We start from the raw sequence: 12,662 nt of genomic DNA, 5'->3' as shown, positions 1-12,662 counted from the left end.
AATCTCATTAATTGATATAAACCTAACGGAGCAACAAAAAGGAAAACAGAAAAAAAGAAGATCTCGTCGCCGCTCATTTCCTCCTCCTCCGAAGCAGACGATCGAAGACAATTAGGGTTTCTACCGTGAGCGTAAGATGAGGGAGATCATAAGCATTCATATAGGACAAGCAGGGATCCAAGTTGGAAACTCGTGCTGGGAGCTTTACTGCCTCGAACATGGGATCCAGCCCGACGGCATGATGCCCAGGTATATATCTTCTAACCTAATTTCTCCATTTTTGTTGTTGAGAGACGAATCTAATAGTAACCGTCTCTTGGCTAATTGGGCAGTGATACAACGGTTGGTGTTGCGCACGACGCTTTCAACACTTTCTTCAGCGAGACTGGTGCTGGAAAGCATGTTCCCAGAGCCGTCTTCGTTGATCTGGAGCCTACTGTTATCGATGAAGTCCGTACCGGAACGTACCGTCAGCTTTTCCATCCGGAGCAGCTTATCTCTGGGAAAGAGGACGCTGCTAACAACTTCGCAAGAGGACATTACACTGGTGAGAAAGAAAAACATTTCCTTTGTCGGTTTCTTCTTAGTTAGTGATTATTCAAAATTGTGATTTGAAAGTTGTGTAATTGCAGTTGGTAAGGAGATTGTGGACCTTTGTCTTGACCGTGTGAGGAAGCTTGCCGATAACTGTACCGGCTTGCAGGGGTTTCTGGTGTTTAACGCTGTTGGTGGAGGAACTGGTTCTGGTTTGGGTTCTCTGTTGTTAGAGCGTTTGTCCGTTGATTATGGAAAGAAGTCTAAACTTGGCTTCACCATTTACCCTTCTCCTCAGGTACCTTTCGAGATAGAAACTCATTAAATGTTTGTTTTCTTGTTGGTTTTGATTAGTTAATTTTTTGATCTCAGGTTTCTACTGCTGTTGTAGAGCCTTACAACAGTGTTCTCTCAACGCATTCTCTACTCGAACACACCGATGTTGCTGTCCTCTTGGATAACGAAGCCATCTATGATATTTGCCGCAGATCCCTTGATATCGAGAGGCCTACCTACACGAACCTCAACAGGTTGATATCCCAGATCATATCTTCCTTGACAACATCTTTGAGGTTTGATGGAGCCATCAATGTGGATATCACTGAGTTCCAGACCAACCTTGTCCCCTATCCCCGTATCCATTTCATGCTGTCGTCCTACGCTCCGGTCATCTCAGCCGCAAAGGCCTACCATGAGCAGCTATCGATCCCTGAGATCACTAATGCTGTGTTTGAGCCAGCTAGCATGATGGCCAAGTGTGACCCAAGGCACGGGAAATACATGGCCTGCTGTTTGATGTACCGTGGGGACGTTGTTCCCAAAGATGTTAATGCTGCTGTTGGTACTATTAAGACCAAGAGGACTGTTCAGTTTGTCGACTGGTAGTGATCTTACAAACTGAAATATGTTGCTATTGTTTCATGTTGCTTTTGTAAACACACTTCTTATGGCATGGGTTTTGTTTTGCAGGTGCCCTACTGGTTTCAAATGTGGAATCAACTACCAGCCTCCAACAGTTGTCCCAGGAGGTGACCTCGCTAAGGTTCAGAGAGCGGTGTGCATGATCAGCAACAACACAGCAGTTGCGGAGGTGTTTTCACGGATCGACCACAAGTTTGATCTCATGTACGCGAAGAGGGCCTTTGTTCACTGGTACGTGGGTGAAGGAATGGAGGAAGGTGAATTCTCTGAGGCACGCGAAGACTTGGCCGCACTGGAGAAAGATTATGAAGAGGTGGGTGCTGAAGGTGGAGACGATGAAGAAGATGAAGGTGAAGACTACTGACCACTTTCTTCTCTCAAGCAATGTGCAATTAAAACGTTTATTCAGATTTCTGTTTCTTGTTGGTTACATGTTTCTTTTTAATTCATTGCATTCCCTGTTTTTATCTCGGTTCAATTCATTTGGTAAGTCGACCATTGTGAGTTACACCAGAGTTCATTATCAAGCCTTTTGTTGTACCAAACCTTTCATTATCTTCTTACAATGTCCATTTTTTTTTGCTTTAGGTACAGTCTTTTGACATTGTAGAGATGTGTTCTACTTTACATTCATGGATCCAAAATAACATGAATTAACAAGGAAATTTAGAATGAGATCAAGTAGGGCAGAAGAGTTGAGAGAGTGAAGGGAGATCCCAAATGGGATCAGTAGGATCGAAAATCGCATACTCTGTACTCATGTTGTCATAGTAGCCGTTAGCTCCATTCATTGCATATAGTGATGCAGATATCTGTCTTTCGATGTCAGCTAGACCCAAATGTTGATCGGTTGAGTTTTGATTGTTGAGATGCCCATGTGCTTCTTCCCCTCCTTGAGCCAACGGAGCCTGATGGTTGAATCCAGAGACAAGGGGCCAAGTGTAAGGAAGCTGGACACTGTCGGCTTCTGGATGTGATATGACCGATGAATCAGGGCGGTACACGTTATTAAGCGGCAACACTGTGGTAGTTGTGGTGGTGGAGGTGAGAGTAGTAGCATTGGAAGTGTAATTGATGCCGCATTCTGCAAAGGAAGAGACGGGTTTGTTTTGTTTAGGTTGTTGTTGTTGTTGTTTCATGGTCTGCTTCTGGTGAAGGAGGTTTCTGATTTTCAAAGACAACTGTGAGTTGTTTGGGAAATGGTTTGCGAAATTAGTGCGCGTGTTGGAACCACGGAGGAGACAGGCAGCTTCGTCGTAGGCTCGAGCAGCTTCTTCAGCGGTTTCAAAGGTTCCAAGCCACATTCGTATCTTTTGTGTCGTGTCTTTGATCTCTGCCACCCATTTTCCTGAAGGCCTTTGCCTAACTCCCACGAACTTGGTCTTGTTTTTGTTACCTTTGCTCTTCTCTTTTGTTTTCTGCTTTTGAGTTGTTTTATTATCCATTTTTAGAGTATGAATCTGTAAATAGACGTAGTAGATATGAAAGTATTTATAGGGATGTACTTAAGTTTTTCATTTCTGTGCTTGTATGTTTTGAGGTCAAGTCTTAGTGGGTGGCTCGTCTTTCTGAAGATTTGTTCTTGTTTATTTTAGTGATGGATGTACTCTTTGAGAATGATTCAGAGGTTTTTTTGTTATGTGGGTTCCATGTATTAATTACGTGCGCACCATTTTCTAATTCTTAATATAAAAAATGTACAAAAACAAATATGATGTGTCTGATTTTGAAGGCTTGGTAAGTAGAGGGAGGCCTCACCAAGAAAAGAAGAGACTTTTGAAAATGCAAAGCTGACCAAAATCTACACTTAAGAAGCATGGTGCTGGTTGTTGAGGCGTTAAGCAGCATGCAAGTCGCTAATGGATTGTTACCTGAAAACAGTGAACTAGTGTTGTCTTGTCTTAACTTTGTTTTAACGTCTCGCAGTTTGCCGGAACTTCTCCACTTTTTTGTTTCTTTTTGCGGTTTTGGTAGTGTGACTGAAAGCTCTTCTTTTACTCGGTTTGTTTTAATTCTCTAGTGAATATCAACCGGGACAGCCCTCACCTATCGATAAGATTCTTAGGATTTGAGTGTTTTAATCCGCCCCGCCCCCGCACCGCATCGCAATTTAACAATAACAAATTTTTTTACTTATACTATATATCTATATATTTTTATAACTGTTGGAACCGCACTGCAGTCTAACATAATGTTGTTTATCTATCTCTAGTTAGTCTATAATACATTTCATGGCACATGCCGCACATCTATCCTTTATCAGATGTCGCCATTACATGCCATAGAAACCAGAGTGGCTTGTACGTGGCAGAACAACCGGTTTCTAATCCGACACCATGTTGTGTTGCTTTGGAACGAATATTTTGTTAATGCAGCGATTTAATGTTTCAATACCATAACTTTAAATCGCAATAACAACAAAAGGAAAGCAAAAGAGTACAAATAAACATTCAACAATGGCAATGAGAGAAAAGAATAATTCCTCCAAAATTCTCATTGTATACAAAAAACAAAAATTCAAAAAAATCGACACTTTGTTTCTGTTTTGTTTCACGTATAAGCATCAAAAACGTCATCCCTCTCACTCCCCCTCCCCAAAAACCCAAGACAATACCTTTGTGTTTTGTTGGGGAATCATTACCCAAATTCCCCAATTGACAACTCTTCCCTCCTTCCCTTAAAGATGGAAGATATTTCATTTCATGACTTATGAAGGATAGACCCATTCATCATCCCTCGCAAAAACAAATGGTGAAAAAAATGCAAAACTGACGACGCTTTGTGGTGGAAAATGAAACACTGTAGTAAATGAACAATGAGACCAGATTTGGAATGGGTTCAGGTGGAAAGCATTGATTGGAGAGCGACCTGCTGCTCGGGAGTCAATGATGCCCATACTGAGGCCAATGCCGATGGTGGCAGTGTTTGTTGAAGTTGCCTTATTATATTTATCATACGACCTGCCGTCTCTTCTGTCACCACATCTTTCCTTGTAAGCACCTGCCCAGCCAAATACATACATACACATTGACTTCTATAAGTATAACGATGCAAAGATCAACGAATGACAACTTGTTTATGAGGAGCGTAAACAACAAACCTCAGCAAATACTGTTAAGATTTTTGGTAGATACTGGTTATTGGGGCCTAACAAGTCCACATCTTGCCTGCAAGTTTATCATCAATCAACCGTTTACGACAGTCAGTCACACGAACGCATATAGAAAACGTCTAAGCAAAAAGTTAGAATTTAAACCAATTAGATTTTTACCTCTCAACCATTGAACAGAGCTGCTCATGAACCACCTTGGCTTCAATCACATCATTACTAAGAGGCAAACAGTTCAACCACGCAGGAAGTACCTAATATAACACAAATAAAAAGTTTACTTGTTGGTCATCAAAAGTAACCAACCACATGTATTTGTGCGGAGCAAGCAGCTGCCGATAACTATCATAAGCTACCTGAGAAGCATCGATGCTGTCACGGTGAAATTGGCAGATCTTTCCCACAGCGGATACAGCATTATCATATGCCATCGCATTTTCAGATTGCCGAGCATTTGGCTGCTGTATCACAACATTTAGTCTTGACAGAGCCTCTGTTGAAACAAAAACATGTGTTACTATTTAGCTGCAAAGCATGGATTAAACCCGAAAGGCTACCAGTGGGTAGATGTATAACGTACCTCCAACAAGAGGCTTGAAAACAGATCCCCCAAACTCAGCACAAACTCCAAGCCCATAAACAGCAGCCTTAAACAAACAAGAGATTTCATATAAATTGGTATACGGTTCCAGAAACACCAGATGAGCAAAAATGCAGGATATACACCTGTCGAACTTCTGGGCTCTCGTCATTGCACGCTTCCAGTACGAATGGAAGATATGTATCATAATATCTGCCAAATACATATCAGGACAAAGTCACATAAGAACACTGAATACTGAAAACGTACAATGTACAAAGATTCAGTGAATGCACATCCTTACTTAAAGGCGGCATCACGGCATTGTTCTGCAACATCATCAAAGATGCATATCGCAATCCTTCTCTCTTCGGCTGTTTTATCCCTTCCCTGAATTCAAAGAATACACATCAACAATCACTATCAAAACAGAAAACACAAGGCGAACTTAGTCTAATATTGTATCAGCGCCATCCCCACAACCACACATTATAGAAACTCTTACTCTATTCACCTGAACCAGAGTGCGAAAACTTGCACAATTTTCACAATTTCTCATTTATGCTTATATTAATTCAGTTATATGTTAGGGTATATACAAGTTTCTTCCTATAACAAAAAAAGAAGATAATTTCGATCTATAGCAATTCTCCAAGTATCATGGAGCACCGGTGAAAAAGACAGCCACTTACCCACATAGGAGTTAAGTAAGAGGATAATTCGTCGAAGAAAGGCAGAAACGAAGACTTGAATGTCTTAACCAGTGTTCCCAATATTTCACCGACCTATATGAGACAATATAAGAAGAGCTTTAGGATAGCAAACTTCATTAAGCTTCAATTTGGCAAGGGTGAATCATAGAAAACAAACCTGATCAAAAATTTCCTCCTCTTGCTCATTTTCCTCTTTAATAAGCTCTCCCTCTTCAGCATCAAAGTCTTCAGCATTGGCCCTCTCTCCCCTTTCTCGTTTTCTACTAGAGCTTGCTGTCATAACTTGCTTTACCTCATCAACTATGGATCTAATTTTCCCTTCGTCCAGAAGATTTCCGGAGATCTGCATTATAGTTACAGGTTATAAGATAATGTTTTCTAATGTATGCTACGATTAACTCTAAGAGGCACACAATAAAGACTTGTTCAAAATAAGCTCTCTATCAAATACCCCAAAGCTAAAGAAAGGATGAAAATAAGGCCAGCTAACAAGGCAACTTCCGTACTGATACTCTATGCTCAGTACGATTGAACAAGTGATAAAGTCGGGGGAAAAACAAGCCGTCTTTGTCTTACAGGCTTTCCAATACAAACAATCATTGCAAAAAAAAAAAGTTACCTGCAAGCATTCATTAATGGCTTCCAACATACTCACACAGATCTCGGTATCCGGTTCCTACATGAAATTCAATAATCAGATATGGATCAAAGCTGAAAAAAAAGAAAATGAACAGAATTCACACTAACTTTATGCAAAGCTTCCAGCATGGCGGGAATAATGTAGTCAGAAAGCTGCTTCAAATAGGATAGATCGTGTCCTTGAGATTTTCCTTGTTCTATTGCCAGTTTGGCTGAGCGCATTAGTTCCGGCATAGCTAGAAAGAAAAATTATCTAATTCATTAGAATTGTGCTTTATAAATTCAAATATTGTATTTAGTGTGCTTTACAAATTCAAATACTGGATTTAGTGAGCTTTATAAATTCAAATATTGGATTCAGTGTTCCGGCATAGCTAGAAGAAAAATTATCCAATCCATACCTGACACAGCTGCTCTTCTGACTTCTTCGTGAAAATAGAATTTTAGCAAAGGAACCAGTGTAGGTGCAACCTATATTATACAAATTTAGACTACCAAGTCCCAAGAACAATAGCATGTAGTAATGAAATTTGGAGTTATTTAACCATACTAACCTGAGCAATCCAGGGGAAAAATCCTTCTTTTAACTCATCAGCATAGCAACAAAGCATGTTACAAGCTGTGGCTTTTTCCTCTAGGACACTTGTTTTGATTCCTATTCTTTTGTCTCCCAGTATAATGGTCTCCATGCTGCATCAAGAGAAAAAAAGAAGTAAAATTCCTTGCAAGACGCACTCACACTCCCTCTATTTGACCATCGATTATGGGTTTATTATTATAATATAGAGACAGAATCTCACCAAATAATACATATCTTAAGGCAAAAAAAAAACTATACAGGGAAAGCTGCGCTTCAAACAATACAGAGAGATTACTCATCCCTTTCTCAGGAAAAAATAATATATTTTTATGCAATACGACCTAATAATAGCAGGGTACAGAAACATCAGAACAATCAAATGAAGTGTAAAGAAGAACGGGAAACCTTTCATCATCAGAATCCTCTGCTTCATCTTCTGAATCAGCAGATGTAATTGTTACATCTGGTTTAAGTTGAGCTGACTGCAGCAAAGGAGGCATCACAACATCCATGTATGGGATGAAATCTTGGCCTAGACACTTGCAAAGCCTAGCCCATGCCTACGAAATTATAAGTAAGGTAAATGTAAGCAAGTGAATTTACCTATATAAGTTTATAAATAAAATATAGGCTTAGCATATTGTGATGAGAATCACCTGTAACATGTAACTCGTTATTGGATCATCTGCCTCCATTTCAGACCCTTGCAATGACATAAGCACTTCCATGACCTGGAATGGACATGTAAAATATTTTCATGCGACAGATGAATAGGATGAAAATTATATAGAAACCTTGCAGACAGTAGTCTGAAGCACAACAATAAGATTCCAGCATATAGCATAAATCTTCATAGTACGTGCAAATTAATTTAACCTATGCACATAAGCGTACCTGTCTAGCATCATCCCTAAATTTGTCCTTTCCAACTGCCATTCCAACAAGACTTATGCATTCCATGGATTTGGCACGAAGCATCCGCTTAGATTTGTCAGTTGCGTTCATCAAAATAGTTTTGAGATACGGCATGACAACATCATAGTACTTTTGGAAGTGTTCCTACAAATTTAGATAATGTCAGAACAAGAACTGAACTCGAGGAGAAGAACAGTTACAACATAACTTCTTCACATATACCTGCGATGAATCAGCAACTGAAGCAAGAGCTGTTAAAGCTCCTTCTTGCACCATTTGTTTGCCATTCTATTTGTAACAACATTATTATCCAGAGTCAATCATTGAGCGCAAACTTTTTGGTTATTTATTGCAAGAAAGGTTGCACAATGGACTTACTTGCAGTAGCACAAGCAACTTGCTCACTATTCCGTCTAAATAAGGTGTCAATATTTCAGGAGTACAATTTTCACTGAAGTTGAGAACTGCTGAAGCAGCATGAGCCTACATGTGGTCACAACAGACTGCTTTAGAAAGTGTCAGAAGATTATATTATCAGATATACGGGTTAGCGGGGATCGAACCTGCACTCGCGGATTCTGGATATCATCCATAGCAGCAGCAAGTGCGGGGAGCACTATATGATGATGTTGGTTTTGCAAATCAGGACCCAAATCTGTAGACAACTGACCAATCGCGTTTATTGCTGACCATCTTACACGGGGATGAGGACTCTGAAATTGGCTCAAAATCATGGACACCACTTGCTCAAGATTCTTTATCATCACCTACAAAAAATTTCCAAGGTCAAAATGAAAACGCCAAACTGATGTAAGTGTTTGGCAAGTCCTCGCCAGAGAAGTCATGCCAGAATCAGCTGAAAGCAAAAGCAATCAAGCTCTACTGACTTAAAAAAAGGAAAAAAGTTTCTACCTTTGAGCAACCTTCAGCAATCTGCGCAAGCGCAATCACAGAAGCGTGGTGTTTCTGCCACTCAGAGGCAACCAAGTAAGCAGAGAACTGCTGATACGCAACCGGAACAATCGTGTTCCCTCCCAAAGCAATTGCCAATCGATCCAAACACTCTTGACCCATGCTGTAGTTGCTCGTCTCGCCAGCGTCCTCGTCCTCAGTCTCAGCGCTGTACCAGGCAGGATCATCCTCAATATCCTCAAGCATCTTCATAAGAACCGCAAACAACCTGTCAATAAACTGAGGTAGCTTCCTAACCATCCCAGGTGCACGCTCACGTGCCTCAGCAAGAGTCACCAAAAACTCAATCGCCAGGTGGCGCGTACTCTCCTCGAGGGACTCAGCCTCAGCGATCTGAAGCATCGAACCAACAACGTCAATCAGCTGCCTTCTAAGAAACCGTGGCTCCGTTCCCGCCAATTCGATGAACAGCTCTAGCGCCTCCTGCGCGGTGGCTTCGTTCCCGTTGTTGAGGGACTCGGTCAACGTCCTGATCATCGCAGGCAAAACGTCTTGGAACCGATCCCGCTCGGTCGAGTTCGATAGACACTGAACGAAACTAATCACGGCGTTGAGGGAAGCGATTTTAACGTCTGAGCTAACGGAGTTACTACTCAAGCACTGGAGAAAGACGCCGTGTAGATGCTTGATGTGAGGAGTCAGAGTCTCCCCAACGTACTGAGACAATTGCGCCAAAATCAAAAACGCCGATTCCTGCAATTTAGACGAATCGGACGACACGCACTGGAAGACAAACGGCAGCAACTCCGGCCATCCGTTCTCCGGTAGGATCCCTGAGGCGAGCTCGGATACCGTGTCGCAAATCTTCTTGGAGATCGATTTCGCCTCCTCGCGCTGGATACACGACAGCATCGTGGATTTGAGGGAGGATTGAGTGGGGAGGGAGAGACGCGGCCACAGGTAAGCGTCGTCGCGCGTGAGGAGCTTGCGGAGGAGGACGGCGGCCATGGCGCGGCCCTCGGGGTGAGGGGAGAGCTGGAGGAGGTGAGCGAGCTTCAAGGCGAGGGTGTCGGGATTGGTCTGCTTGGCGAGATTGAAGAGAGCCTCGGCGGAGGAGCGCTGCTCGTTGGAAGAGGACATGAGGTGGGAGATGAGGGTTTCGAAGGGCGCGGAATCGGAGCCGAGGATCATCGCGAGTTGTGCTTGTTCGGAAGCCATTGGCAGGTGGTGGTGGTGGTGGTGGCGGCGGCGGGAAAAACTAGGGTTGAAAAAAACTGTCTCTCTCCTCTTACGATGAGAGTCTATAGAGAGAGAGTAAGCTGAACGAGGAGGCGATGAGGTTTCCGAAGAGATAATTATATATTTGTTTCCATTTGTTTCAATTATTTGTGATTTGGAGGTGGGCCCAGGGGATAGCCCGTTATTAAATCTATCCTATAATAAAAGGGATATATAATCCACAGGAAAGGTGTCCACGTCACTTTAAAAATCAACCAATAATGAAGTTTCATTTTGCCACGTCAGTCTGCTGTTAGTCAACACAAAATTTTCGCAGGCCAACTTAGTTATGGGCTTCTGATTTTCTGTGTTGTCGTGGCTCATCATTATAGCCCAAAATACATATCATTATTATTCAAAATACGGGCAAAATTAATTAATCACAGCCACCGTTTACAACCTTTTCAGATTTCTCTACTGTAAAGATTCTGATTTAATTGACATAAAGTTTACCTAGCCATCTGTTACCTCTTCTTCATCTTCTGCCGTTTAGAGTATGCTCAAACTTCTACATGTCAATCCATTTTCCAACTTCTCTTTGATACATATATATATATAGACTCCAAATCCTTGAACCATCGCTATGGTGGCCCTAAAACGCTCCAAATCGTCGATCTCTGACTGTTTACTTCGACAAAGTCGCCGCCTGTCAAGTTGATTCACTTTTGAGAAGCCCATATCCCGCTAAAGTCGGGATGCTAATCGGCCTTCACCTGCTTCTGATCGAAGAATAGGTATGACCTAATCTTCTCAAACCCCTCAATTTGATAGTGCCAGTTTATGTAACCTAACATATATCACACATCCACATGGCTCCATTGTTCTGAAGCCGCTATGAAGATTTTCTGAAGCGTGTCTCCTCCTACAGTTCTTTAGGGAATCCACACATTGCTTTTGAACCAGTCAATCGGAATCGAAATGGGTGTTTCAGAAATGCATTTGGAGTAACGGCGAGTGCGGCGTCTTCTTCGTTAGTCTCTACGATCTGCGCGACGGCGAGAAGAGATTGCTGACGTTTCGGCTGAACACCGGGGCGTGCGATCGGATTTCGGCGGTTACGCTTCAGAGAGAGTTTATGAGAGAGACGACGGTTGCGGATGGATGTTGCGACGAACACGTGGCGAAGGATGTGGGGTTAGGTAAGGCGATAGAGGAGATGATTCCGAGTGGGGAAGGGGATAAACTGTTTTGGGCGCATTGGATGGACGTGCTGGGTTACTCGCTGAATGCATTCCGGTTCTCGAATTTGAGTTTCGTGGATGGACGCTGAAGACCCGAACCGGAGATCTCAGGTGGTAAGGATGAAACTGGAAAAAGATCAGACTCTTAAACTTGTGGCTGTAAGTGTCTCTCCTTATTCCAGCAACTTCTATAGTTGTGTGCGCAGATTTGCTTACCATTATTGCTTATTAAGCTAGATTATATACTTTACTATTAATTTATTTAAATATTTAATATTATATTGAAATGATAATCTTTTCTGATAGATAGTGGTTATATATGAACACTTATCTCTGCAATCAAACAGTGTTATCTAAATTGTTTGTTAAATGATGAATGGACAAAATAAGTCCCAAGGCGTTTTCATATTTGATGACAAGGTGCGCAACTATCTTTCTCCAATATTTTTATCCATGATCCATATTTATTTCTTCTATCTTTATTTAGTTTTGACAATTATTGTTTGTAGGGGTCCGGCTACAGAAGTAAGCTTCAGCTTAGGAACTAAGGAAACCAAAGTTGTGTTTTGTAATTATACTATGTTTTTGGAATTATGTTCATTGGCGTAAGTTGCCGTTAGTCGGTAAGATTGTACTTGCTTTTTAACCTTTTCCTTAGTGATTTTCAAAATTGGTAAAGACCTATTTAAGTTTTTCCTGCGTTCTTTGCCAATTCCTCTTCCAAGTGTTTTGCAAGTTGTGACTTATTTCTTCGTTTCAGAATTATACCTAGATTACTGGTATTTTTATAGCTTAATGGACCCTTTTATAAAAAAGGATTGATCTTTTTAGGAAAACATGTAAAGTAGATTCAATTTGATCTAAGAGTGGTATGTAATTTATTAATCTTCAAAATGAATTGTTTCTCTAATTATTATTTTTCATTTCAATATTTTGGTGTAGCTTTATCAAATTACATATAAAAACTCATTTGTATACTTCCATATGTATTCAACATACATACAATGTACAATAGAACATCTATAAATTGAACATTATTTTCTATAAATTAATAATGTTGGGACTTTGAAATTATGTTAATTTATAGAGATATTAATTTACAAAAAGTTTCTTTTTCGATTCTTTTCGACTTTTTTCTATTTTTATTTATACCATATATACATAAATAAAAAATTTAGAAAATTGACTTTCAAATTGTTTTATTATATTACTTGGTTTATATTTTTATGTTTTATATAACTTATATGTGGTTTTTCGATATAATTTTACTAAATATTATCAAAATATATTGAAATGTTAT

The 12,662-nt window shown here is 40.7% G+C and overlaps 3 protein-coding genes and 1 long non-coding RNA gene across 4 annotated transcripts; 2 read left to right on the top strand and 2 right to left on the bottom strand.

Moving 5' to 3' along the window:
* Nucleotides 1-2,042, top strand: LOC106439466 (tubulin alpha-5 chain). Its single transcript, XM_013880912.3, has 5 exons — nt 1-249; nt 333-547; nt 633-832; nt 907-1,415; nt 1,504-2,042. The coding sequence occupies exons 1-5, from the start codon at nt 137-139 to the stop codon at nt 1,817-1,819; spliced, it is 1,353 nt and encodes a 450-aa protein (XP_013736366.1). The 5' UTR covers nt 1-136; the 3' UTR covers nt 1,820-2,042.
* A 90-nt stretch (nt 2,043-2,132) lies between these two features.
* Nucleotides 2,133-3,695, bottom strand: LOC106439467 (ethylene-responsive transcription factor RAP2-11). The gene has a single exon (XM_013880914.3). It carries the CDS (start codon nt 2,898-2,900, stop codon nt 2,133-2,135), a length of 768 nt encoding a protein of 255 aa, XP_013736368.1. The 5' UTR covers nt 2,901-3,695.
* A 223-nt stretch (nt 3,696-3,918) lies between these two features.
* Nucleotides 3,919-10,247, bottom strand: LOC106439468 (importin-5-like). The gene is made up of 20 exons (XM_013880917.3): nt 8,904-10,247; nt 8,555-8,758; nt 8,370-8,474; nt 8,214-8,279; nt 7,971-8,135; nt 7,733-7,807; nt 7,482-7,636; nt 7,051-7,186; nt 6,898-6,967; nt 6,605-6,732; nt 6,477-6,533; nt 6,015-6,200; nt 5,837-5,929; nt 5,449-5,534; nt 5,291-5,357; nt 5,145-5,211; nt 4,921-5,057; nt 4,727-4,818; nt 4,556-4,622; nt 3,919-4,455 (listed from the first exon to the last, which is right to left on the bottom strand). Exons 1-20 carry the CDS (start codon nt 10,119-10,121, stop codon nt 4,294-4,296), a joined length of 3,336 nt encoding a protein of 1,111 aa, XP_013736371.1. The 5' UTR covers nt 10,122-10,247; the 3' UTR covers nt 3,919-4,293.
* A 117-nt stretch (nt 10,248-10,364) lies between these two features.
* On the top strand, nt 10,365-12,054 carry LOC125592377. The gene is made up of 2 exons (XR_007328292.1): nt 10,365-11,782; nt 11,872-12,054. It is a non-coding gene; the product is annotated as an uncharacterized LOC125592377 (long non-coding RNA).
* Nucleotides 12,055-12,662: the final 608 nt, after the last annotated feature.

This window comes from Brassica napus, chromosome C9 (assembly GCF_020379485.1).
Source record: "Brassica napus cultivar Da-Ae chromosome C9, Da-Ae, whole genome shotgun sequence".
NCBI classification, from domain to species: Eukaryota; Viridiplantae; Streptophyta; class Magnoliopsida; order Brassicales; family Brassicaceae; genus Brassica; species Brassica napus.
The sequence above is the reverse complement of the archived record's forward strand: the minus strand, read 5'-3'. Positions and strand labels throughout refer to the sequence as shown.

Coding starts and splice junctions, on each gene's coding strand:
- LOC106439466 (XM_013880912.3), top strand. CDS start 137: ATGAGGGAGATCATAAGCATTCATATAGGACAAGCAGGGATCCAAGTT. Junction 548..632: donor CGCAAGAGGACATTACACTG/GTGAGAAAGAAA, acceptor GTGTAATTGCAG/TTGGTAAGGAGATTGTGGAC. Junction 1,416..1,503: donor ACTGTTCAGTTTGTCGACTG/GTAGTGATCTTA, acceptor TTTGTTTTGCAG/GTGCCCTACTGGTTTCAAAT.
- LOC106439467 (XM_013880914.3), bottom strand. CDS start 2,900: ATGGATAATAAAACAACTCAAAAGCAGAAAACAAAAGAGAAGAGCAAA.
- LOC106439468 (XM_013880917.3), bottom strand. CDS start 10,121: ATGGCTTCCGAACAAGCACAACTCGCGATGATCCTCGGCTCCGATTCC. Junction 8,280..8,369: donor AGTTGCTTGTGCTACTGCAA/GTAAGTCCATTG, acceptor TGTTACAAATAG/AATGGCAAACAAATGGTGCA. Junction 5,358..5,448: donor TGCCGTGATGCCGCCTTTAA/GTAAGGATGTGC, acceptor TGTATTTGGCAG/ATATTATGATACATATCTTC.